Source organism: Canis lupus, chromosome 6, assembly GCF_011100685.1.
Source record: "Canis lupus familiaris isolate Mischka breed German Shepherd chromosome 6, alternate assembly UU_Cfam_GSD_1.0, whole genome shotgun sequence".
NCBI lineage: Eukaryota > Metazoa > Chordata > Mammalia > Carnivora > Canidae > Canis > Canis lupus.
The window spans coordinates 852125-878266 of record NC_049227.1 but is presented as its reverse complement, the minus strand read 5'-3'; the positions used below and the strand labels follow the sequence as shown (position 1 = coordinate 878266).

Sequence of the window (26142 nt, the reverse complement as noted above, 5' to 3'; positions counted from 1 at the left end):
ATATCATCATTATCATCATCACCACCTTCTCCATAATATAGTTTAAAAAACAGAGACACAAAGAGGGATGGTAGTTTGTCCAATGTTATAAAGCCAGTCAGTATCAGTGAAAAGTTTTAAACGCAGGTCTAATCAGCTTCAAAGTCTGAACTCTTTTTCGTTTGCCAAGGCATCTCATGAAGGCACAGGAAGCTTCACTGTGAATAAGGGACAGACAGGGCTAGGCAGGGAAAGATAAGGGGAAGGCCCCAGAGTCAGGCTCCCATAACTCCCAAGGACACCAAGACGCAACAAAACCAGAGATAAGGAAGTAGATCCAGACACTTGGCCCCAAATGTTAAGGACTATCTTCCTTTGACAGCTACAAAATAATCACAGAGACAGACTCACCAGACCCAAAAACAGCCATGTCATTCACTCAAGACAGCACAAGAAATCTCAAGGCTGTCATCTCCCTAGTCAGGTTCTCTATAAAAGACCAGCCAAAAAACCTTCAGTGGCAACCCTGTCAGGGTCCCTCTCACATGAGAGCTTTCTCTGTATCATTGCTTTAAAAACTTCTATCGCTTTACTCACTCTTCTTCAATGAATGAAGATTCATTCTTCAACTCCATGAGACAAGAACCAAGCTCTCCCACATCAACTGCACAGAGGGAGGTCTTCAAGGAAGGGAAATCTGAACTGAACACTGCAATACAACCTGAGTTGCTCAGATGAAGAAGTGAGTGAAATGTACTATAAGCAGAAGGAGCAATACAAAGAGCTGTATGGAATATTTGAGTAGATACAATTACTTCAGGGCAGTTGGGGCCCAGAGAAGTAGAAGCGAAAAAGTCAGAGTTTGCACATGAAGCCAACACATTAAGAGGTAGCATGACTCTGAGGCAGGAGTTCTTTTTTTTTTTTTTTTTTCAAAGATTTTATTTTTATTTATTTATGAGAGAGAGAGAGAGAGAGGGAGAGAGGCAGAGACACAGGCAGAGGGAGAAGCAGGCTCCATGCTGGGAGGCCAATGCGGGATCCCGGGACTCCATCCCGGGACTCCAGGATCACGCCCTGGGCCAAAGGCGGGTGCCAAACCACTGAGCCACCCAGGGATCCCCTGAGGCAGGAGTTCTTAAAGTGAAATCTGCAGAACAGGACATTACGCATTACCTAAGAATCTGTTACAAATGCAAATTCTTGGACTTGTCACAGATCTGAATCAGAGACTGGTATCTTTGGGGCACTTGGGTGGCTCAAATGTTTAAGCCCCATGTTGGGGCTCTTGATCTCAGGGGATCAAGCTCATGAATTCAAGCCCAGGTTGGGCTCCACACTGGGTGTGAAGCCTACTTAAAAACAAACGAACAAACTCTGGGCTTTTTCAAAGTCCTTGAAGTGATTCTAATATATGGCTGACATCTGATGAGATGATTCAGAGCAATGATGGAACATAATGTTTCAGAAATAATGAAATCATCCTTTACTAGTCAGTTAATTCAGAACAGGGAGAGCACCATGATGTTCTGAATTCAGAATAAGGAGAAGACAATAATATCTGAATAGGCACTAGGTATTACTAACTATGATATACTTGGCTTTTCTTTGACAAAAATTACTCTATAAAATCAATTTTCCCTATGCTTCATCTTAAAAATACATTCTCAAACATAATTACATTTTAAATCTTTTTTTAAAAAATCTTTTAAAGATTTTTTAAATCTTTAAACACTGCCCCAAAATAGTGTCCAACCAAGACTTAATACCTAATCTAATTGCAGTTTCAATCTGCCAGGAATGTAACCTTTAACCAGTCAACATAGAATTTCCTGTCAATGCTAAGATTTTACTGAGAAACCCTTTCCACTCCCCTGAGGAAGGTAACCTTGTCTAAACAATGCTTTCCGTGTAATAAATTCCTTTCTTCTTTTTTTCATGCCCTCTCTCTGCCTTTAAAAACCTTCCTCTCATGTAGTTCAGTGGACTTCCCCTCGACTTGCTAGATGGGATGCTGTCCAATTCACGAATCCTTTAAAAAAGCCATAGGACCTTCAAATTTATGCAGTTGAATTTTGTTTTTTAACAACGTTGGTGGCAGCAGTGGGATCTAAAGAAAATTTCTGACAGCATTCAGGAACAATGAAAAAACAAGGGCACGGCGCCCTGCAAACCCCTTTGAGTTAATGTCTTTCTTGTCATTTCTTTTTTTTTTTTTAAGATTTTATTTATTTATTTATTCATAAGAATACAGAGAGAGGAGAGAGAGAGAGAGGCAGAGACACAGGCAGAGGGAGAAGCAGGCTCCATGCAGAGAGCCCGATGTGGGACTCAATCCCGGGATTCCAGGATCACACCCTGGGCTGAAGGCGGCGCTAAACCACTGAGCCACCCGGGCTGCCCTCTTGCCATTTCTAAAGGCCACTGGTAAGTCCTTTGTGGTCTGAATTCTGCTCTTTTGTATTCAACCTACTGATCTAATTGGCTTTCCAGTCCAGAGTTAACAGGTCAGCCTAGATTGACAAGTGGCAACGGAGCACAGTCTTTAGTCGCTGTTCACAGCCCAGTCCACAATTCCACATTGGAATTCCTTCCCCCAAAGACCCAGTCTGAAACTCCCATTTAATAGATGCTGCTGATTTAGGGCTGGTGGCCATAGGACCTTCTCTCAGCCAGCCCACAATGACATCTTTTGATTACTGCTGGTATGTTGAGGTGCACGTGTTTGTCTGGTTTTGTGTAGCAAAGGCTTAGCTGATGAGGTCCTTGAATTCTAAAGAGTCAAATATAACCACCTTCTGGCACACCTGTTTATTTTATGTCTAAAAACAATGGAGCCGGGTGTATTGAATATATATAGAAATGGCAAAATTTTACCAAAAACCACCTACAATTACAATGGCCGTGATGGGGGGCCATTCCAATCAGACAAGATCATCTAAGAAGTGCCCTGGAAAACAAGGGTTCCCAAATTAAACAGGATACCTATTTTAATTGGCAACAGAGGTCTCCAAAAGGTTCCACAATTCTAAAGTAGTTTTCACTGCAATCATTGCAAAAGTCTAAAGAAAAATTTAATGTGAGGAACCTAAAACGATATTATAACTCCCACACCTCCCTCTTTCCTCCTGAGTACTCATTCTACTAATCCTCAATCTGAACTGTTTTTTCCACTCTGAAAAGACCACACAACTATAAACAAAAGTCTTCCAAATTAGTGGCCTTACAGATAACCCCATATCTACCTTCAAAAGAGGGTCACCACATAGGCCCCTCCCAGAGGGGATAAAACTGAGGAATTTTCTGGTAAACTGTTACATTATTTCTTTAAACAGAGAGAAACTGGTAGATACCAGAGTCCTCAGAGGGGATCACAGAAGAAGGGACAGAGGCCAATGAAGGGTAAAAATTCTTATCAAAATCTGTTCTTCTGAATGTCTGTAGTGCCCAGTTGAAAGAGGAAAATAAAATTTCACTTTATCTCTTCCCTTCCCTTCCAAATCCAAATTCATTGTTTATTGATCCTTTCTCTCTCCTGGATAGCTATTGTCTTCTTGCTTACACAACTGGGCTTGGCTTTCTGCCTCCCTGGGGACATGTAAACTGTTGGCTTTCTTTAGGCTATTTATGGGAGTGATTGGATTTTGGGAAGATAATATCCTTTTCCTTCTTTGGGACCTATCTTATATCCAAGGGGGGTTATTCCAATACTGTCAGAAATATTTAAAATTAAAATTCTGTAACCTAGAGGAAAAGAAACCAACTGAGGATAACGTAGTTGGACTAATGTTGTAGGTTTATCAATATATGTTGTCATTTAAATTACAACCCAATTCTTTGAGAAATTAAAAGCAACTGTCTTAATCTTGCACGTCTTTTGCAAAACAAAAGTCAGCTCCAGAGGCAATTCAAAATTCACCTATTCCTTCACCAATCCCCAGACCCCTTATTTATCTCAAAAGGCTTGCAAATTATTGGTTGTAGGAAAGCAATGTCCATCTTGGAGAACTTAAATTCTTTCAGTCCCTTGGTGTTATAAATACAGCTCAAAGGAAGAAAAAAGGGGAAAAGGTCTTTTTAAAATGCACACTGCTAGAAGGGCTCTTAGAAGCTCTAGCAGTCTTCTTAAAATTAATTTCAGGGACAAATATAAATCTTAAGAACCTTCTCCACAAATATTAGTAACTATAACGTCTTTGCATTGATCTGTTAGTGTATATGTTATAAATGTGAGGTATTATGCTACCTCTGGATAGTATTGCTAAATTAATTTGTGAAAGGCTCTAATTAGTTGGTTTGAAGACAAGTGTTTATAAGGATTGGGCATTCTAAAACTCTCAAAAAGACAGGAACTAACCCGTATGTTTTTCAAGTTCACCTAATCTGAAAAAAACATTCTATATAAAAGCTCATTTAAGGTTGATGGTTAATTAAAACAGATGTATTTAGAGTTATCAATACCAAATATAAAACTTATTCTACCTAAGTTTATTAGCCAAATAAATTCATATTCTCTTACAAGATCTACCAACAAAAATACAATAGCTTGGGATAATGGCTGACTTTTGTCTAATGTTTAATGAAGTTTTGTAAGTAATCTAAACATATTAAAAATAAGTAAATAGGGATCCCTGGGTGGCGCAACGGTTTGGCGCCTGCCTTTGGCCCAGGGCGCGATCCTGGAGACCCAGGATTGAATCCCACGTCGGGCTCCCGGTGCATGGAGCCTGCTTCTCCCTCTGCCTATGTCTCTGCCTCTCTCTCTCTCTGTGTGTGTGACTATCATAAATAAATAAAAATTAAAAAAAAAAAATAAGTAAATAAATGTAAACAAGAAAAAAGTTTACAAATAATTCTCAGCAATATTTATGTCTGCTTTAAATAGTTTTCCCAAATCTTTTTGGTTACTTAAAATCTTAAAGTTTTGCTAAATTAGGTTAAATGATAAGTTAAATTCTTTAAATACCAGGTCATTTCCAAATAAGATAAAATACTACATTAATTATTGAACATAGGTTTAACTACTTTAAGCTTCTTGTTACAGAGAAACTAAAAGATATCTAGAAGTGTTAGTGCTATGCTGGAAAAATGAAAAAGGCAAAAAAAAAAATAAAAAAATAAAAAAGAAAAAGGCAATCCTTCTAAAAATTATAAAATATATTAATAAGTTTGCAAATCTAAAGAATGCTGGTGTAACAGTTCACGATTGCTAATTTACTGGCTTTCATAGAAATTAAGGTTTCCAAGAATTAAGAATTCTAATATAATTTAAGACTACTGGAAATAATAAGGGAAACAAGTCTTCATGCAAGTAAAATAGGATGTGTGGTTTTGATTAAGAAAAAGTCTGAAAAATAGAAATAACATTTTTACTGAAAGGAAAGGAAGTAATTTTATCCTAAAATGACACCGGTTATTTATTTAGTTACCTATTTTTGAAACTGGTTATTTAAAAAGGGAAAACTGAACAAAATCTGAATGTAAAAAAAGAGAATTATAAAGTCTGTGGAAAAGAAATCTTTGGAAAGAAGTTCCAATATGTGATCAAGCTGACTTTAAAGCAAAGCAACAGCAGTATACTCTATAATGACTGTGACAAGTGGGTAAAGTCCATTCTGCTTCTGCAAAAAAATGGCCTCTGGTTGCAACAAAACAACAGTCTGCTTCTGAATCAGAGAAATGAAGATGGATAAATAACGTATAAATGAGTAGTCAGAGCGATGGGAAACCAAGATGGCTGTTTGCTCTTCCTAATTCTCAGACAAAACCCATGTTTTCAGTTTTTGCATTATTTCTTCACTCACTATGGTGCATTTAAGATGACTCAAATTATAAATAGACATTGGTGGGGAAACTTTTATAAAATTGTGGAAATAGTCCGTTAGTAATGTCTGACTTGTCAGGCCCATCCTGAAAAAACGGTTTTTTGTCTCTGGCAGCCTCAGATCTCCTCCCGCTGGACCCTTTGAAGATCTACAACTAGATATTATTCAGCTGCCATTTCGTATGGGTTATCAATACGTCCTTGTTATTGTGTGTATGTTTTCCAGATGGGTTAAAACCTTTCCCTGCCACAGGCTGATGCCTTCACAGTGAGGGGAAATAAAAACAAAACTGTTAAAAAAATGTGTTTCCCACTTGGGATATAACTTGGGATATATTCTCCAGGGGTTGAGGCCTCCACTTCACTGGGCAGCTCATACAAACCTTATCAAAAACTTTGCAAACTGGGCAGCCCAGGTGGCTCAGCGGTTTAGAGCCGCCTTCAGTCCGGGGCCTGATCCTGGAGATCCAGGATCGGAGTCCCACTTCGGGCTCCCTGCGTGGAGCCTGTTTCTCCCTCTACCCGTGTCTCTGCCTCTCTCTCTCTCTCTCTCTCTCTCTGTCTCTCAGGAATAATAAATAAAATCTTAATAAAAAAATTATGACGAAGAGAAGAAGTATCCTATGTTAAGGCAGACTGCTTCTGCCCAAGACGATGGATCAAGACTGCTGCCTACATTAACAGAACATGAAATCCTTTCTCCTTTCCTCTGCCCCTGGCGTGGAAAGATAATGCCTTCATCTTTATCTCTCAGGCCACTGGTAAGGGTGTTAACCTTTCTTTGGAATTTAGAACAACCTTTTGTTTCAGGCTAGAAGAAAATCTAACTATGGCCCAGCTTTTTATAAGCAAAAGAAGACAATTTATTGGCTGACTCCCCTGAATTTACATCATGAATTAAAAGGACCTACCAAGAGGCTTGCAGGATTCAAGATTCACTCCTTTTGGCAGGTCCCTACTTTATCATTTCTATAAATTTTGGAGGATGTGATAATCAATTTTTTCTTTTTTTTTTAAGATTTATTTTAGAGAGAGTCAGCATGTGGAGGAGAGGGGCAAAGGTAGAGGAAGAGAGACTCTCAAACAGACTCCTTGCTGAGTGCAGAGCCTGATGGGGGGGGGGCGGGGATCAAGACCTGAGCTGAAATCAAGAATCAGATGCTTAATCAACGACTGCTTAATCAACGACTGAGCCACGCAGGCGCCCTGTCCATGTATTTCCTTTGAAAACAAAACAGATTCTCAACAGGAGGGGAGAGAGCATTTGACCATCTCTGGAAGCATTTTGATTGTCACAGGAGTGGGGAGGGTATTTGCTACTGGCATCTATAGAGCCAAGGATGCTGCTAAGCATTCCATAACGTACAGGACAGCCCCCACAACAAAGAATTATCTGGCCCAAAATGTCAATAGTGCCAAGGTGAAAAAACACTGCTCTATTCCTCAGTTTGATATCACATTGTCCAGGAAGGCCTTCCTGAACACCCTAGATTACCTCTTCTTGGTTTCCCATAATACTTAACATTGTATTGTATATAAATCTATGCCTTCCATTAGATCATGTGTACCTTTAGGACAGAGACTTTACAGTATGTAAAGTACACAGTGTGTACTCAGTGAAGTAGCAGAGACTGCTATCTGCTTATCCCAATATCCAGCCTATATACACCTCTTAGTAAAAGAAACATCAATTCTCAGTTGGACACATGGTCACTTAGAATAAAGAGTTCCTTTCCTAGCCTTTTATATATGGACATTAGACTAAGGTATGGCCAGCAGAATGCAGGAAGGGCTACCTGGAGTATAAGAGAATGAAGGAAATTCATGGGAAATGTCCTAAAAATATATTAAATGTCCAGACTAACCTGACCCTGCTACTTAGGACATAGATGATATGACTGGAGCGCCATCTTAGACCACGGGGCTGATGGGTGCCAGAAACTGGAAGCAGCCTAAATGCTAGATGACTGCAAAGCTTCTAAACCAGGCTTGGTCGGCTTTCTTTTACACAGCAGCCACCATTTTGTTTAAAACCATGCTTATTTTGGGTCTCTATTTTTTTGCAGATACCTGATCTAAATTAATAAATGATCTAACACCCAGCTTCTGTTTTTTTTGCCATCAGATGCCATCTTCTTTAAGAAAAGTATAAACTGTGCTTTATTAATTTATGTTCTTGTTCTGCTTCTTCTCATTCTTCACTAACACATTCTGAAATACAATTTTTCCTCTCCTCTTTCCTTGTTTATTCAATTACCCTTCTCCAGCTAAGGATTCTCAGCTACTTATAATTTGTAATAGAAGAACAGTGATTTCCACAACTACAAAAGCATCACTCTTAGGCAATATCTGATTAACAACCAGGTTTATGAAGCGAGAATTACAATGTTCACAAGGATAAGTAACCCAAAACAATTTTTCAAAAACAAAAAAGGCAATATTTATAAAATTCTTCTGGGATATTTTAATCTAAGCTAGTCTAGTAGAGCTCAGATAATCCTAATTTGCACGCTATTAATTTTATACACTGTAGAGATGATAATTTGCATGAATATCGTCTTTCTCTTAACTTGCTCATAATATTCTCACTATCCTTAAATTTCAGAAAATTTTCAAGTGGATATTTTGTTATATCCTTCTGTTAATTCTATAAGATATTATAAAATTTTTAAATTTCCAGACTAAATTCCACTCCCTGAAATATAACCTTTAACCAGTCAACATGGGAATTTCCTAGTCAGCACTAGCAAATTTACTGATAGACTCCATCCATTCCCCTTAGGAGAGCAATCCTGCCTAAAACAAAGGTTTCTTTGCTAATAATTTCCTTTTGTTCCACTAATTCTCTACCCTTAAAAATCTTCCATTTTCTGTAGTCCTTTGGGGCTCTCCCTCTACTTGCTGGATGGGATACTGCCTAATTCATGAATTAATAAAGCCAATTAGATCTTTAAAATGTAGTCAGTTATATTTTTGTTATTTAATACTTTCTTTGTTCTGGATCTGATTTCTAGTTTTCTCTCTGTTTTACTTACTAGAAGCTTCAGAGTGTTAATTTTTGTATTCTTATTTGGTCTCTTGTACTTGCCACTGCTACTATATTTTTCCTTCTAACCTATTCGTGTTTAATAGGTGTATATCTTTTTTCTACCCCAAGGGCAGATAACTTCTCTCTGAACTGTAGTTGTGATTCTTGTACTTGCTTCTGTTTAAGGGTTACTTACCATTAGTGTTATAGTGCTCTTTTCACCTAGTAAGCTTGTTTACTGATCCTAGGTTTATAGCTTTATTTAAGTCATCCTTAAGTATACATTGGTATACTTTTTTGTTATTGTTATTGAAGATTTTTACTTGTTCTAGGCAATTTCACAGTACCTTAATGAGTTTAAAAGCAGGAGCAATGCCATATACTCCAGTAACTTCCTGAATGTTCCAGATGGAAATGACTCAAATTCCACAAAAATTCCACAATAATGAGACAAAGTTAATGTAAATAGCCTCAAACTTTATTTTTTCCATTTCGTATTCAAATTATTTGAGAAGCAGACTCAAGTAGTAGATACCATTCCCTAATCAGCAAAATTCTACTGCTTTTTCAATCATTTGGAGAATTCTACTAGAATCCACCTATTTGTATGGGATGTTTTCCTTAAAACACACTCCCCCTCATTTCTATGCAAACATTTCTTGAAAGATAAAGGCAAAAAGACATTTAGAAATGCCTCAATTTTTTTCTACGCTATTAGTCTGAAAGAAATAAAGAGCTCAGTGAGTTCTATATCATTTTTTGGAGCCATTGTATTCAAGAGTACAGCTCAATTTAATAAGAAGTTGAACAGTATGGGTGAATAATTTATTAAAACAGAACAGAGTATTCAAAACATCAAAATTACAACATCAATCACTGGAGAAACTAGTTCTACTACTGAACTTGAAATGACTAACTAAAAGCATCAAGAGTACTGTACATGAAATTCTATAGCTGTACCTTAATGCAGAGCTAAACTTAGCCAGCCAAAGCAATCTGTTTTCATCCCTTCCCTACTCATTAAATACTTTGCTTTTATTTTCAGTTTTTTAAAAAAGCCTAGCTTATATACAGTAGTCTAATCAAGGCCACCCCGGAATGAAAGAATGCTTTCTTCTACCAAATTCTTTCATAAAAAATTTGCTTACATATGCTAGCAAGTGATTACCTTATGCTCCTACTATAACTGAACTGACTAGGAAGGCAAGAGGCACCTCTTTGACTGAAAATAACTGAAATTTCCTAAGCAAAGCAAAGTTTAATTTTCATAGTTAACAAAATAGGGCAAGGAGAACTGTGACAACTTTCTTTATCATTATCTTCAACAATTTCTGCATATGATCCTGAGCTATCTGGTGATATCTTCAAGCCTTCAAAACTGCCTAAATATTTTCAGTATTTTAGTACTAAATAATGCCACAATTAGTGTTAAAATACTTATTTTAAACAATTTTCCCAAAATAAAAATGTTCATAGGAAGGCACACCACACAGGATGATTGACTCTGGGCCATGAAAACCTTATGTCACGACTCTCAGCTAACATGGAAAACTTACAACTTGGTACTTATTGATGGAATAATTCCATGTTTCTCTCTTTATCTCCCAATTAACTCTTTTTGAGAGCAGAGACTCAGTCTGAAAAGAGGCAGTACAGCCTAAATTAGACCTGCCTCAAACAATGTAGCTCTGGGAAGATCTATTTCAAACAAGAGTTCAAATGTTATTTTGTTTTGTTTTTAGGTTTAAAAACATACTTGCACCCACCCAAAAATTAAAAGGACTCTGAATACCTAATGTTGGCAAAGATGCAAACCAGCTAGAACACGTTCCTATATGGTATAGCCATACATTAATGGTACAGACAATGTGGAAAACAAGTATCTGTTAAAGACATATAAAGATACATATCTTATGATCCGGTGATTCTACTCATTAGTATATACCCAAGAGAAATTAATACTCTGTCCACTAACAGTAATATACAGGAATGATCTTACCAACTTTATCCAATAGCCCCAAACCAGAAACATCAAATGTCCACCAATGAAACAATGGAAAAATTGTGTTTTATTTATATACTGGAATATTACATACTTATGAGAAAGAATCAACTGCTGCTATTTACAACGTTATGGGTAGATCTAATGTTAAATGGAAGAAGCCAGGCAAAAAATAGTAAATAGGCATGCTTATATTTATATGAAGTTCAAACGCAAGCAAGACTGTTTCTGAACTTCATATATGATGTCATAGCCCCTCTGGTGATAGAGGTCAGGTCAGTGGTTACTTTTGGTTTGAGAAAGATGTTAAATGAGAAGCAGCATAAAGTAGCTTCCTGGGTGCTGGTAATTTTCTATATTTTTATGTGGATGGTGATTATACTAGTGTATATAGATGTAAACATTCATCAAATTGTACACTAAGTATCTGTGCATTTACTTATAGGTATGCCTTAATTTTAAAAAGCTCATATAATAGCAAGAATCTTGGAATAAGCATTGAAAGTTCTAGTCATGGTTCTGCTACATGTGATTCTTGACAAAGCATGAAACCTCACTAGGTCTCCATTCTAAACCTAAGTATCCTAAAACCTAAGTAATATCTCTTCCCCTTCTAAAATCCATTTATTTGTAATTTCTATGAATTTCCTATCTTCATGTTTGCCTTAAACATAGTAATTATATATGTAAAATGACCTTTTCCTGATTTCCACCAAAATTTACCTTGAACATATCTCCTTAATCCATACTTGGAGAGACTGGGGGTGGGGGTGGGGTTGTGGGGTCTAACAGGCTTATTTTATACTACTAGAAGGAATTAACATCAGAATCTGTGGGCCAACTCTATATAAACACATAGAGTGAAATGCTTACCTAGGATTAGAAATTAGTTATGGTCTATTATCTGGAAAAAAACAATTAACTGTGATGAGAGTAGCTAGGGCTCTTTGAATTAATTAAAATAACCCAGAGCCAGCAGAGTGATAATACATTAATAATTTATAATCAATACCTGTAAGCTAAGTATAGAAATGCAGCTGTCCTTTTCAAATTATCTATATCAGGAATCAATACTCACTGTACAAGTTCTAAACACTGAAAAAAGAAATCAAGAAGAAATCCCTTGATAGGAGGAAGCAGGGTACAAACAGTACACTATACGAACAGTGTCAAGTACACTGTTTTTTCTTTTCTTTTGTTTTTTGTTGTTGTTGTTGTTTTTACAGGGGATACATATTACTCTTATAAATGGAAAAAGAAAATAAAACTTAGACTAACTTTTCCCCATAAGAAGATACTACCTGAATTTAACAGTAGTTTCTTTCTTTCTTTTTTTAAGATTTTATTTATTTATTCATGAGAGACACAGAGAGAGAGGCAGGCAGAGACATAGGCAGAGGGAGAAGCAGGCTCCACGCAGGGAGCCTGATGTGGGACTCAATCCCAGGACCATGGGATCACGCCCTGAGCCGAAAGCAGATGCTCAATCGCTGAGCCACCCAGGCGTCCCAACAGTAGTTTCATGTTTATATCCTTATTCAAGGTACATAAGTCATCAAATCAAAGTGTCAGATCAAGTCAGGGTACCCTAGTCAACACTTTGTAAGAAAGGGAGAAAATGCAATAGTTTTAGAAGTATTTGAATCTAAGGAACTTCCTGTGTGGATTACAGATTAAGCTTCCAATTGTGGAGTTCTCTACCCTTTTATAAAAACCAAGATCCATCAGATGACAAAAGAAGTACCACATGTTATAAAATGCCATGGAAAACAGCACTAGCCCACTGAGACCAAGGCATGGATTCTAATTCTGACTTTTCCATCTAAATTTGAGTAAATCCTTTTTACTTTCTGATTGAGTCTTCCTATCTGTAAAATGAAGGAACTGGGTTAGATAATCTTAGTCTTTATTTTTCTCTATCATTAAAAATTCCTAAATGCTTAGAATTCACTATTCACCAACATGTTAGATATTTCTCCTCATATTAACTTTAATCCACACAAAAGTCCTTATCTAGAAAAATATCTAGAAATTAGAAATCAGGAGTCACTAAAATTGAATGATAGACCTTAAAACCTGACATCTGTGAAAAAAGACCTTTCACTGCTATAAATTGGGTGTGCTTCCATCAAAAAGATAATAAGGACCACAATTCATAAACATACAAATGAATTAAATAAATGAACTGGCTAGAGAATTTTTTTAAAAACTTACTGATGAAGCCACATCTCTTCCCAAAAAAGACCTGTAGTTTATGCACATACCTTTATGTAGGTGGGAAAAATAGTATCTACTCACTTTGACAGAGATACTCCTCCAGCTTTCCCAATCATCTCCTCATGGTGTAACACTGAGTGGTTCCATGGAATATGAAGGAATTTCAAGAGCGTTCTCATCCATCGTTCAGGATGCAAGACAAGTTGTTCATAGTGAACTAACATGCATTTTTTATAACCAACCTCCATACACTGGTTATACATGGTCTCTATGGCACGATTCCACTTAGTCAAACAGTCTCGATAGCTGTTCAGGTCAAACCCAGCTATGGTAACTTTCCGAGAAATCATTGAATGTACTGATGCCCGGCCATCTCGGACCATCAGGAGAAATTTGGCATTGGGGAATAACCTAGCAAGGTAAGTTAAGGATTTCAGGGCAAAGGGATCTTTATTACATAAATAAGGAGCTGGCTCCCCATGCTTCACAATAATTTCTAGTAGGAAGGCTTGCATGGCAGAATCTAGCACTTCATCGGTGACACCAGCCTCATCCAAACGTATTTTCTCTTTACTTGACCGTGACCACATCTGTTTCAGGGCCAGGATTCGGGGAATGACCCTGGTTTCCTCTCCACAGCGAATATCGGGGTGTGCATCTAGCATGGCCCTCATGAGTGTGGTTCCACTCCGAGGCACACCTCCAATAAATATTAAAGGCATATCTTTGTGATAGGCAAAGGTTTTATTGGCTTTGATGTCCAGGCCAGTTCGCACAGTGGTCTTTGTGCTCTCCAATCTGAGGGGCTGGCTTCGTTCTTCTATTCGGTGATGGCATTCCATGGCGTGTTGGCCCAAGTAAAACACAGTCACAGAACTAATCACCAGACATGCCAATAGTAAGTTCTGCTTCAGCTTTCCAACCATCTTGATGTGGTTATCTTGTTATTAAACAGATAGTCTGCTCAAAATAATTTTCAGAAAATATTCAGGCCATGGAGATTCTACTTCAGAAAGAGGATCAACATCTAATGGGAAAAGGAAAAAGTTATTTTATCATCACATCAGGATTGTTTAAAAAAAAAAAGATTGTTTATAAATTAGTCATCAATGATCACCATTACATTTAGTGAGAAGGAAGCTGAAGCAGTCTTAAATGCTGTGGTATTGTTAGAACACAAGTATACTCAAATGCAAGCAAAGATAAATCATTTCTAATCAGAAATGGCTTTTCTTAATGTAACAACTCTGAAGCTACCTCCGAACAAAATGGAAAAATAAAACTATTTCTGTCAGCGAATCATGCAAATACTTAATATGCCTAACTATGTTTGGAGTTTAACCCAAGGCTCATCTCTGATATTTAGATTTGCTTCACCCCTAAGAAGTCATTATTTCCACAATCTACTCTAAAGAGAAATTACAGAAGAAATACACTTCTTAAACTTTATTTTATTGTATTTTTTTTAAGATTTATTTATTTATTATTTATTCATTCATTCATTCATTCAGAGAGAGCGAGAAAGAGGCAGAGACACAGGCAGAGGGAGAAGCAGGCTCCATGCAGGAAGCCCGATGTGGGACTCGATCCCAGGTCTCCAGGATCACACCTCGGGCTGCAGGCAGCGCTAAACCGCTGCGCCACCCGGGCTGCCCACTTCCAAAACTTTAACAATGATTCAGTTTATTTATCCCACAAAGTATTTACTTAGATACTATAGGCCAGATACTTGGGTTTGGCTAAAGATATGCTTTGAAAAAGATAGCAGTGCAGTGACCCCTGCTCTCAGGAAACAAAGTCTCCTGGACAGATATGCAAACAATGACAAAATGCAATCAGTGCCTTAGTAGAAATAAGCCAACAGGACAATGAAAGTATAATGAAAAGAAACACATAAGTCTACCAGAGAAAGCTATAAAAGCCTTACAGAAAAATAAGAGGGAAAGGTACTCTAAGCAGCAAGAACTTGTGTGCAAAAACACAATGACATAATAGAACGCAGCACATTTAGATGACAAAAAGTAATTCAGGAGAGCTGGTAAATAGTGTGAAGACAATTTTGCGCGTGTGTGTGTGTGAGAGAGAGAGAGAGAGAGAGATCTAGCTTTCAGAAGGACAGATAAGATTTAGACACAGAGTTTTCTAACCTGAAGATACACTATACCCAAAGATGTAGATGTAGAAGCAAGGGCATCCATGTAAAACATATATACACTATGTAAAATATACCTAGTATATGTGTATGTAAAACACACATATTATGAACACACTAGTTTAGCTAGAGCAAGGATACATATTACAAAGCAGACAGCAGTCAGACTACACCTAGACTAAAAAAAGTATCCTTGGGGGTACGTTTGGGGGTACCAAACGAAGCCAGCGCCTCAGACTGGAGAGCACGTGGGGAGGTGGGATGGCTAATTTGATGTGTCAACTTGGCTGGGCTATGGTGCCCAGTGTTTGGTCAAACACCAAACGCTAGTTTGGTCTAGATGTTGCTGTAAAGGCATTTTTTAGATTTGATTAATAAACAAACAAACAGACTCTGATTAAAGCAGATTACTCTCCATAATATGAGTGGGCCTCATTCAACAACTGAGGTCCTTAAGAGAAAAGACAGGTTTCCTGAAGAAAAAGGAATGATTTTCAAGACAGCAACACAGAAACTCTATCTGAATTTCCAGGCTTCTACCCTGCAGAATTTGGACTCAAGGTTAACTTAACATCAACCTGCTGAACTGTTCTATGGATTTTAAAAGTGCCAGCACCTCAACCATATGAGCTAATTCCTTAAAAATTCTCCCTTCTTTATGTCTCCTGACTCATAGTAAGTCTACCTGGGGAAATGATTTGCTATGTTAAAAAATAAATACCTTCTAAGAGGCAGAACACTAAGCTATGGACTAGTGAGAAAGTATGCAATTCTCAAAAACAAAGCAGGATGAAACTGACACATACACACACACAAAAACCCTGTCAGTCCTCTGGAAATCAACCAAAGAAATACAACAATCTAAGTGACATTTATGTTTGAAAAACTTCTGAATGTTGAGTAAGAACAATGAGAGTCTGGCATTCTTGCCCAAGACTATTTCTACTCCACCATTCACCCACTCAGCAAGACAGAGGTTCTGCAGAGCAAGGCAAGACAGGGCAAACTATGAAGACTGGTGGCTTTGCTGCCAAGATCAAAGGGAGCTCACTCATTTTGGAGTGATGAATAGCACACATGCTCAGCTGTGCTTTTAGTATAAACGATGTTCCAGGTGGCAGGTGAGCAAGGAGGATGAACAGCTCTAGCAGTCTCAGGCTGTAGTCATGATTGGCAAGCTCACTGCCATCTCAGAGGTACATGGAGGCAAAAAGAAGACATGAAAGAAATGAAAGTAAATGCCAGTGTGGATTTTTTAAATGCCCTGAACTTTGAATGTGCTCCCCTACACACATGTAGATCCACTGGCAGATGAAAAGTTGTACTGCCTTAGATGTTTGAGCACAACCACTGTCCACTAAGCTATGCTGACAGGAAGGCAACCCCTAGAAAGCCATGCTTAAAAATGGAAACAATTGTGTGTATGTATATCTGAGCAGCTGCATCAGCATACATTTATATGGAATGTCCATACAAGGCAAATTTATAGAGATAGAAAGCAGGATGTGGAAGCAGGAATTTAATGATAAATAGGTATGCAGTGACTTTTTGCAGTAATGGAAATGTTCTAAAACTGGACTGTTGTGATAGTTACACAACTCTATAAAATATACTTAAAAACACTGAATTGGACCCATACAATGGGAAATCTTATGGTATATAAGTTATACCTCAACACAACTGGTGTTCTTTGATTTGAGTTTTTTTTTTAAAGAATGCTTTCCTGGGCAGCCCCAGTGGTGCAGTGGTTTAGCGCTGCCTGCAGCCGAGGTCGTGATCCTGGAGTCCCAGGATCGAGTCATGCATCAGACTCCCCACATGGAGCCTGCTTCTCCCTCTGCCTGTGTCTCTGCCTCTCTCTCTCTCTCTCTATGAATAAATAAATAAAATCTTTAAATAAATAAATAAATAATAAATAAATAAATAATGCTTTCCTAGAAAAATATTTTGATCATCTCAGTAGGATATACCAAGATTTGGTTTTTGTTTACTCATGTATTAATTCCTTTAGTTGCATATTTCAACATGTATTACTGTGCCAGCCAATGTACTGTAAAAGCTGCAACAAAGAACCACAAAGGGAGAATAGGTTAAGATTAAAAGATCAGCTTAATAAGAAAAAACTGCAAAGAAAAAAGCACTGATTAAGAACATTGTGGAGTGCCTGGGTAGCTCAGTCGGTTAGGTGTCCGACTCAATTTCAGTTCAGGTCACGATCTTAGGTTTGTGAGATCAAGCCCTGCATTGGCTCCACTTTGGGTATAGAGCCGGCTTAAGATTCTCTCCCTCTCCTCTCCACCCACCCCTACATTCTCTCTCAAAAACAAGCAAAAATGAACATTGGTAGCAACATAGCACTGAAATATCAATGCAGAAATCTGTATCCATGATATAGAAGACACACTTAAGATGTTATTATACCAGTATTCAATTTAAAAGGGGGCAGGTGAGGGGATCCCTGGGTGGCTCAGCGGTTTTAGAGCCTCCTTCAGCCCAGGGCGCGATCCTGAAGTCCCAGGATCAAGTCCTGCATCGGGCTCTTGGCATGGAGCCTGCTTCTCCCTCCTCCTGTCCCTGCCTCTCTCTCTCTCTCTCTATCATAAATAAATAAATAAATAAATAAATAAATAAATAAATAAACAAACAAACAAATAAATAAATAAATAGGGCAGCCCGGGTGGCTCAGCGGTTTAGCGCCTCCTTCAGCCCAGGGCGTGATCCTGGAGACACGGGATCAAGTCCCACATCAGGCTTCCTGCATAGAGCCTGCTTCTCCCTCTGCGTGTGTCTCTGCCTCTCTCTCTCTCTCTCTCTTTCTCTCTCTCTGTCTTTCATGAATAAATAAATAATAAAAATTAAAAAAAATAAATCTTAAAGGTTTATTTATAAAAAATAAATAAAAAATAAATAAAAGGGGGCAGGTGGTAAGAAAAGAAAACAACAGAGTGAAAAGAGTAATATATAGAACGGACTATATAATATATATAAAACTAAGAATTAACCCTAGAATAACAACATTTTGGTTACTCTTTTCTTTGGTGGAAAAAAAAGTAAAACTATATTACAAGCACAAAGAAAACATTGCTAAAATGGAAAAAAAATGTATCTATAGATGTGAGGACCTACATTTTCAAGCAAAATAAATGACAATAAACCAATCTAGATACATTCTGGCAATTTCAAATATACTTTAATTTTAAATGTAAAGAAAATACTTCTGTAGGCTTTCAAACAGAAAAAGAAAATAAGAACCAAAGGATCAAATGACAACCTGGTATCAGATGTCTTTACCACACTATAAATGCTTATCCTCTGGTTTCCTTATAGCCATCATTCTTTATTTTTCAAACTTGCTATAATAAACATTTGTTACGGGGATCCCTGGGTGGCGCAGCGGTTTAGCGCCTGCCTTTGGCCCAGGGCGCGATCCTGGAGACCCGGGATCGAATCCCATGTCGAGCTCCTGGTGCACGGAGCCTGCTTCTCCCTCTGCCTGTGTCTCTGCCACTCTCTCTCTCATTCTGTGACTATCATAAATAAATAAAAATTTAAAAAAAAAAAAAAAAAAAAAATTTAAAAAAATAAACATTTGTTACTTTTCTAAGTGGGAAAAGAAAAACAAATATTTTTTTAAATAATAGGGTCAGCCTATCTTAAAAAATGACATTTAGGGGGCACCTGGGTGGCTCGGTGGTTGAGAATTTATCCTCAGCTCAGGTCATGATCCCGGAGTTCTGGGATCAACTCCCGCATGAGGCTCTCCATATGGAGCCTGCTTCTTCTCTCTCTGCCTGTGTCTCTGCCTCTCTCTGTGTCTCTCATATGAATAAACAAATAAAATATTTAGGGAAAAAAATGACATTTAGGTAGAGATCTGAACAGTGAATAGGAATTATGTAAAGTGAAGAGATGAGCATTCTAAGCAAAAGTAAGTGGATATGCAAAAGTCCTGCAATGGAAAGGCATTTTTAAAGCTTTCAGGGAGCAGGGTTAAAGCAATGAACAAGAGGAAAAGTGAGTGAATTATGAAACTGGAAAGATGGGCAGGGGTCAGATGGTAAATCTTGTGGATCAGTTTAGGGATATGAAATTTTATGACAGATGTGACTGATTTAAAGATTTTAAGCAGGGAGTTACTTAATCCTCTTTAGGTTTATACAACCTCATTCTGGCCAAAACCATCTTGAAAAAGAACAGTGCTAGAATATTTACAATTCTCAATCTCAAAACTTACAAAGCTACAGTAATGCGGGATGCCTAGGTGGCTCAGGGCATGGTCCTGGAGTCCCGGGATCAAGTCCCACATCAGGCTGCCTGCATGGAACCTGCTTCTCCCTCTGCCTATGTCTCTGCCTCTCTCTGTGTGACTCTCATGAATAAATTTAAAATAAAAAAATAATAATAATAAACTACAGTAATGAAAACAGTGTAGTACAGGCATAAAAACAAGCATACAAATGAATGGACTAGCATTACAAATCCAGAAACATACCCTTATATTTATGGTCAATTGAGTTTTCTTTTCTTTCCTTTTTTAAATTAAGTTTTTAACTTTAATTCCAGTATAGTTTACACAGTGTTATGTTAGTTTCAAGGGTACAATACAGGGATTCAATCATTCTACACATTACTCAGTGCTCATCATGGTAAGCGTAGTCTTTAATCCTCATCACCTATTTCACGCTTCCCCACCTGCCCACCCACCCTCTGGTGACCATCAGTTTGTTCTCTGTAGTTGAGTCTGTTTCTTGGTTTCTCTTTTTCCTTTGTTCATTTGTTTTGCTTCTTAAATTACACATACAAGTGAAATCATTTGATATCTATTTTTCTCTGATTTATTTCACTTAGCATTATACTCTAGCTCCATCCATGTTGTTGCAAATGGCAAAATTGCATTCTTTTTATGGTTGAGTAATATTCCATTGTATGGATATATACAAACATATATACACCACTTCTTTATTTGCATCTATCAATGGCCACTGGGCTGCCTCTGTATCTTGGCTACTGTGAATATCACTGCTATAAACATAGGAGTGCATATATCCCTTTGAATTGATGTTTTTGTAATTTGGGATTAATCCAGTAATGTGATTACTGGGTCCTACGGTAGTTCTATTTTTAACTTTTTGAGGAACCTCCACACTATTTTCCACAGTGGCTGCACCAATTTGCATTCCTACCAACAATCCACAGGGTTCCTTTTTGTCCACATTGTCAACAACACTTGTTGTTTTCTTGTATTTTTTTATTTTAACCATTCTGACAGGTGTGACATGATATCTGATATCTCATTGTAGTTTTGATTTGCAATTTGTTAGGTTTTCTTTTAATGATCGGCAGAGAAAATTAAAGACAGCAGAGCCAGGCGGTAGGTTCGAGAGTGCTTTAATGGGAAGCGCTCCCAGGCGAGGTTCCCTGACTCGGAGAGCTTCAGGTAAGTCGCACCCAGGCAAAAGGCAGGGCAGGTTTATAAAGAGTTTTTTTTTTGGGGGGGGTATGGGGGCAGGGCGGCATTCCCATTAGGGCAAGGGTTATAGGTCTTTGTAAGCTAAGTTAGGTAGGGCGGCAAGGCAAGGTGGCGTTGGTGGGTTGGGGCAAGGCGGCATTATTGGGGGGTTCCTGGCCTTGGGTAAGCCATTTTGAGATCCCCAGTCTCGCCAGTCCAACACAATTCCCTGATGATTAGTGATGTGGAGCATCTTTTGATGTGGTCAATTGATTTTTGACAGGGTACTGAAACAACCAAGTGAGGGAAGAGCACCCTTTGTTACAAATGTTGCTGGGGCAACTGGATAATCCACACGTAAAAGAATGAAGTTGAATACCTGCTCACAAAACTTTACTAAAAGTGAACTAGAGACCTAATATAAGAGCTAAAACTATAAAACTGAGAGGAAAACGGGGGTGTAAATCTTTGTGGCCATGGTATCTTAGATAAAAGACCAAAAAATGTATTATAGACAAGTTAAAAACAGATAAATTAGACTTTATCAAAATTAAAAACATTTGTGCTTCAAAGAACACCATCCTGAAAGTGAAAAACAAATCAAAAATTGGAGAAAATATTTACAAATCATATGTCTGATAAGGGACCTGCAGCCAGAATATATAAAGAGCTATTACAATTCAACAATAAAACACAAATAACCCAATAAAAAATGGGCAAAAAATGTGTATAGACAATTCTCCAAAGAAGATATACAAATAGTTAACATGCACATGAGATGTTCAATATCATTACACTTCAGGAAAATGCAAATCCAAACCACTTCATACCCACTAGATGGCTACAAAAAAAAAAAAAAAAAAAAAGGTAATAACAAGTGTTGATGAATATGTGGAGAAATTGGAACCCTCGTATAATGCTGGTGGGTAGGACTATAAAATGGTGCAGCCACTTTAGAAAAGTTTAGCAGTTCCTCAGAAGGTTAAATGTAGAACTAACATATGATCCAGCAATTCTACCCAAGAGAATTAAAAACATGTGCTCATAGAAAAACTCGTACACTAATGCTCACAGCATCATTACAGCTAAAAAACAGCAACAACCCAAATGTCCACCAACTGACAGATGGATAAACAAAATATGGTATATCCAAAAGGAGTATTATCCAGCCATAAAAGGAGTGAAATACTAATATACAATTGAAGACAGACCTTGAAAACATTATGCTGATTAAAAGCAACTCATAAATGATCACATATTATGTGATTCCATTTATATGAAATGTCCAAAATAGGCAAATCTGGAGAGACAGAAAAAGTAGTAGTTGCCTGGAGCTAAAGAGAAAGGTAAAATGAAAGTGACTACTATATAGTTGCTTTTTGAGGTGATGAAAATGTCCTAAACCTAGATTGTGGAGAATTTTTTGACATGTGGCTTATATCTCAATAATATTATTTTTAGGGCAGCCTGGGTGGCTCCGCGGTTTAGCGCCGCCTTCAGTCCAGGGCGTGACCCTGGAGACCCGGGATCGAGTCCCACGTCGGGCTCCCTGCATGGAGCCTGCTTCTCCCTCTGCCTGCGTCTCTACCTCTCTCTCTCTCTGTGTCTCTCATGAATAAATAAAATATTTAAAAATAATAATAATATATATATTTTTTTTTAAAAAAACACCACCACCACACCACGCATTACTAGAATGGCTGAAATAAAAAACACTGACAATACCAAGTGCTGCTGAGGAGAAGTAACTGGACTCTCACACACTTCTGGGAATGCACAATGATACATTTGAAAAAGTGTTTGGTGGATTCTAATAAAGTAAACATATACTTACCACAAATGCCAACATTTATCCTAGAGAAGGGAAATCTATGTTCACACAAAACCTGCACATATATATCTATAGCAGCTCTATTCAGAACCACCAAAAAATAAAAATACAATGTCCTTCAAGTGTAAAACTGATATACTGTAGTAAATCCATTGAATACTACTCTGCAATAAAACAACAACTTGGATGAACCCCAAAGACATTATGTATACCGAATGAAAGAAGTCAATCTCAAAATAATTCTATTCATAAAATATTCTCAAAAAGGCAACACTACAGATCACTGGGTGCCAGGAGACTAACTTTAAAGGGATATAACACAATAGTTTTCTGGGATGATGGAACTATTCTGTGTCCTGATTGTGTGTGGTAGTCATTACACAAATCAATATATATATTAAAATTCACAGAACTGGGCACCTGGGTGGCTCAGTCAGTTAAGTATCTGTCTTCAGCTCAGGTTATGATCCTGGAGGCCTGGGATGGAGCCCCCTTCAGAGCCTGCTTCTCCCTCTGCCCCTTCGCCCTGCTCTCTTTTCTTCCCTCTCTCTCTCAAATAAATAAATAATGTCTTTTAAAAAATAAGAAGAATAAAATTCACAGAACTATGCACCAAAATAATACTATACTATCATATATCATACTATATGATAATCTTTAAAAAAAATTAAGTCAAGAGAAATTTGAGAGAAAACATGAAGGATGGCTAAGTCAGATGACTGAAGGCCCAAAACAGCAGAGTTTATAACTCTAAATTTTCCAATTAATGTTTCTGATCAAATAGTATTTAGCAGTGATAAATTCAGTGATAATAGGAATACATTAAATAATGAGTTTTACTAAGAGGAGCAGAGAAATGATCCTAGAAAAATTATCTCATGTTTTCCATTTTATGAACACTGAGATGAAATAAAAATTAATTTAAGTCTGAAAAATGCAAATAAAACTTACTTAGTGAAGCAAATAGAAGGGATGCAATTAACTCTAATAATGGTTGGTTTCATTTTAAATAGTTATACAGAAATGATTCCTCTAGCATATTCCATCTGTTTGCGGGGTAGAGGATGCATAATGCATGTTGTATGAGAGAAGAGCAGCAATCACTAAGAAATCACTCTAAAATGGCAACGCTGTTTGGTAAAATTTAGTACTCTATGTATTTTAAACTACATTTAACTTGCCAACCTCTGATACATGTCAGAATTCAATATGTTATCACATATTTAAACGAGTCTTCTTCCAAAACTTACCTGAGCAACAATTTAAAATTCAATTGTACAAAAACAAGATAACAGATAACCTCTCTGAAATTTTCCCCAAGCACATATCAGATACAAAATATTCACCAATCAAAAGCTAACATGACGAAGCCATTAAGTCACTATAGTAGCAACCAATAAATAGTATCTGATAACTTTGCATTAAAATATCCCAAATCCTCAGGAAATACATAAAAAGACAAAAACTGGAAACATATTGACATATTTCTGTATCCAGAAATATACTTCTAAAATCATCATTTTAATGGCTGCATAATACTTTACTGAAAGTTTTTTTGTTTTTTTTTTTTTAAAGATTTATTTTTTTATTTATTTATGATAGAGAGAGAGAGAGACAAGCAGAGGGAGAAGCAGGCTCCATGCCAGGAGCCCGACGCGGGACTCGATCCTGGGACTCCAGGATCGCGCCCTGGGCCAAGGGCAGGCGCGAAACCTCTGAGCCACCCAGGGATCCCCCTGAAAGTTTTTTTTCTTAAGATTTTATTTATTTATTCATGAGAGACATACAGGCAGAGGGAGAAGTAGGCTCCATGCAGGGAGCCCGATGTAAAACGCCCAGGATCATGTCCGGAGCCAGGATCACGCCCTGAGCGGAAGGAAGACGCTCAACTGCTGAACCACCCAGGTGTTCCTGAAAGGTTGTAAAATCAAACTGTGAGTTTGCTCCTTGCTGAGTTATAGGTAAAGACTACACCAAGTGGAGTTGTCTCACAAATGAAACTGCAGCAAATAAGGAGATCATGAAGAGTAACTTCCAAACCAGTGAATCCCGGAGCAGGGGTGAGTGGATTCCTTCTCTTTAGGGTTAGGACAAATATTCAGAAAGGGAAGCTCTGTCATTATATAGAAAGGCAGCCACAAGGTTACACACCTGTACTTAGAAAACAGGCCTATCCATACATCCTTTGTTATGTTATTGAAGTTTGTGCTCTTTCTAGGATGGAGACTTTAACATTATAATGAAGCAGAGGTAACTGCTGGACTGGAGGAAGGGTCTGTGGACATGCTCTGAGAGCCTATATAAACTGGATGGGATTTTAGGCTCCTTATCTCAGGAAAGGAATAAAGGGCTTTGCTTGTTTATGAAACAGCACTGGAATTTTTAAGCATTGATTTATTGTCTGCTACAGCTAGGCCATTTTCTGGCCTGAGACTCTTAACTTTTACATTCCCTTTGTTTTCTTAAAATTCTTAACTATTGCGGTGCCTGCGTGGCACAGTTGCTTAAGCATCACGCTCTTGGTTTTGGCTCAAGTTGTGAGATCGAGCCCTGAGCTCAGCATGGAGTCAGCTTGAGATTCTCTGTCCTCTCTCTGCCACTTCTACTTCTGCTCTAAAATAAGTCTTTAAACAAATACCTTACTTAGATTTTTATTTATTTTTTTATTTTTTTGCATTTCTCTGTAATTCAGACCTCCAAGAAAGTTCTGCAAGAAGTGTGCTTGGGCAAGTGGGGCATAGATCATGGTGGGGGTGGGGAGGAGGGCTTAAAATGGTCACTTAGCACCTCAAGGTCATATCTTTCTTTTTCTGGGGAACCCTCTTTCTGCTTACAGGTCTACCAACTTTATTTGGCCAATTCTCTATTATTATTTACTTGTGTTTAAACTTTCATGACAATGAATAACACTATGATAAAGATTCTTATATAAACATCTTTCTATTTTTTATGTGATTATTTTCTTAAACTAAATTTTTAAATGAGAAATTGCTAGGTCCCCATATGTGGAATATTGAGAATAGGATATGCTGGACTTTAAAGCATTTAATACATATTTGATTCATCTCCTTCTCATACCCTATACCCAAATCTGATAAAAATTCTATTGGCTCTATCTTCAAACCACTGTCACAACCTGACTACTTCTCAACACTTCACTAGCACCACCAGCATCTCTCACCAGAATTACAGAAAGGTATCCTTACTTCTATTCCTGCCTCCAGAGATTATTCTCAACTCAACAGCCAGAGGGATCTTTTTAAAATTTAGTCAGAACACATCATGCTCACAGCCTAGAATTGCTTTTTAAAATAATCTTGAAAAGGCTTAAGATATCCAACACTACAACTAGGTTAGATTTTTCTTTTTCTACTGATTTTATCAAGAAATCTCTATAGGCATCAAAACTAGCATTGTCAGAGGTCAGGCCAAAACAGGAGTTTTTTGTTCAGAGTAATTGAGAAGGTACCTCTTAATATTAGAAGTTTCATAAGGACTAAAATGAAGGCAACTCCTTCTTTACTAGCGAAAATGTGAGGGAACAAAGCCTTACCACATATTCAAGCATATTTGAAAATTGTGTCAACACAATTTAGATTTTTTTCTAATTTTCATTGTTATTGTATTTTAAATTAAATATTGCCTTCCCCAACACATCAG

The 26142-nt window shown here is 37.6% G+C and overlaps 1 protein-coding gene and 1 long non-coding RNA gene across 3 annotated transcripts in view; one reads left to right on the top strand and one right to left on the bottom strand.

The window, feature by feature from the left end:
* The window catches only part of TPST1 (tyrosylprotein sulfotransferase 1), a 141773-nt gene that overhangs the window by 86330 nt on the left and 29301 nt on the right, over positions 1-26142 (bottom strand). For both annotated transcript variants that reach the window (XM_038538994.1, XM_038538995.1), the window contains exon 2: positions 13132-14077. In XM_038538994.1, coding sequence (XP_038394922.1) covers positions 13132-13976 — 845 coding nt within the window. In that variant the 5' untranslated portion in view covers positions 13977-14077. The remainder of the gene's footprint in view (positions 1-13131; positions 14078-26142) is intronic.
* Positions 1847-6261, top strand: LOC119872130. The gene is made up of 3 exons (XR_005360497.1): positions 1847-2406; positions 3315-3381; positions 5919-6261. It is a non-coding gene; the product is annotated as an uncharacterized LOC119872130 (long non-coding RNA).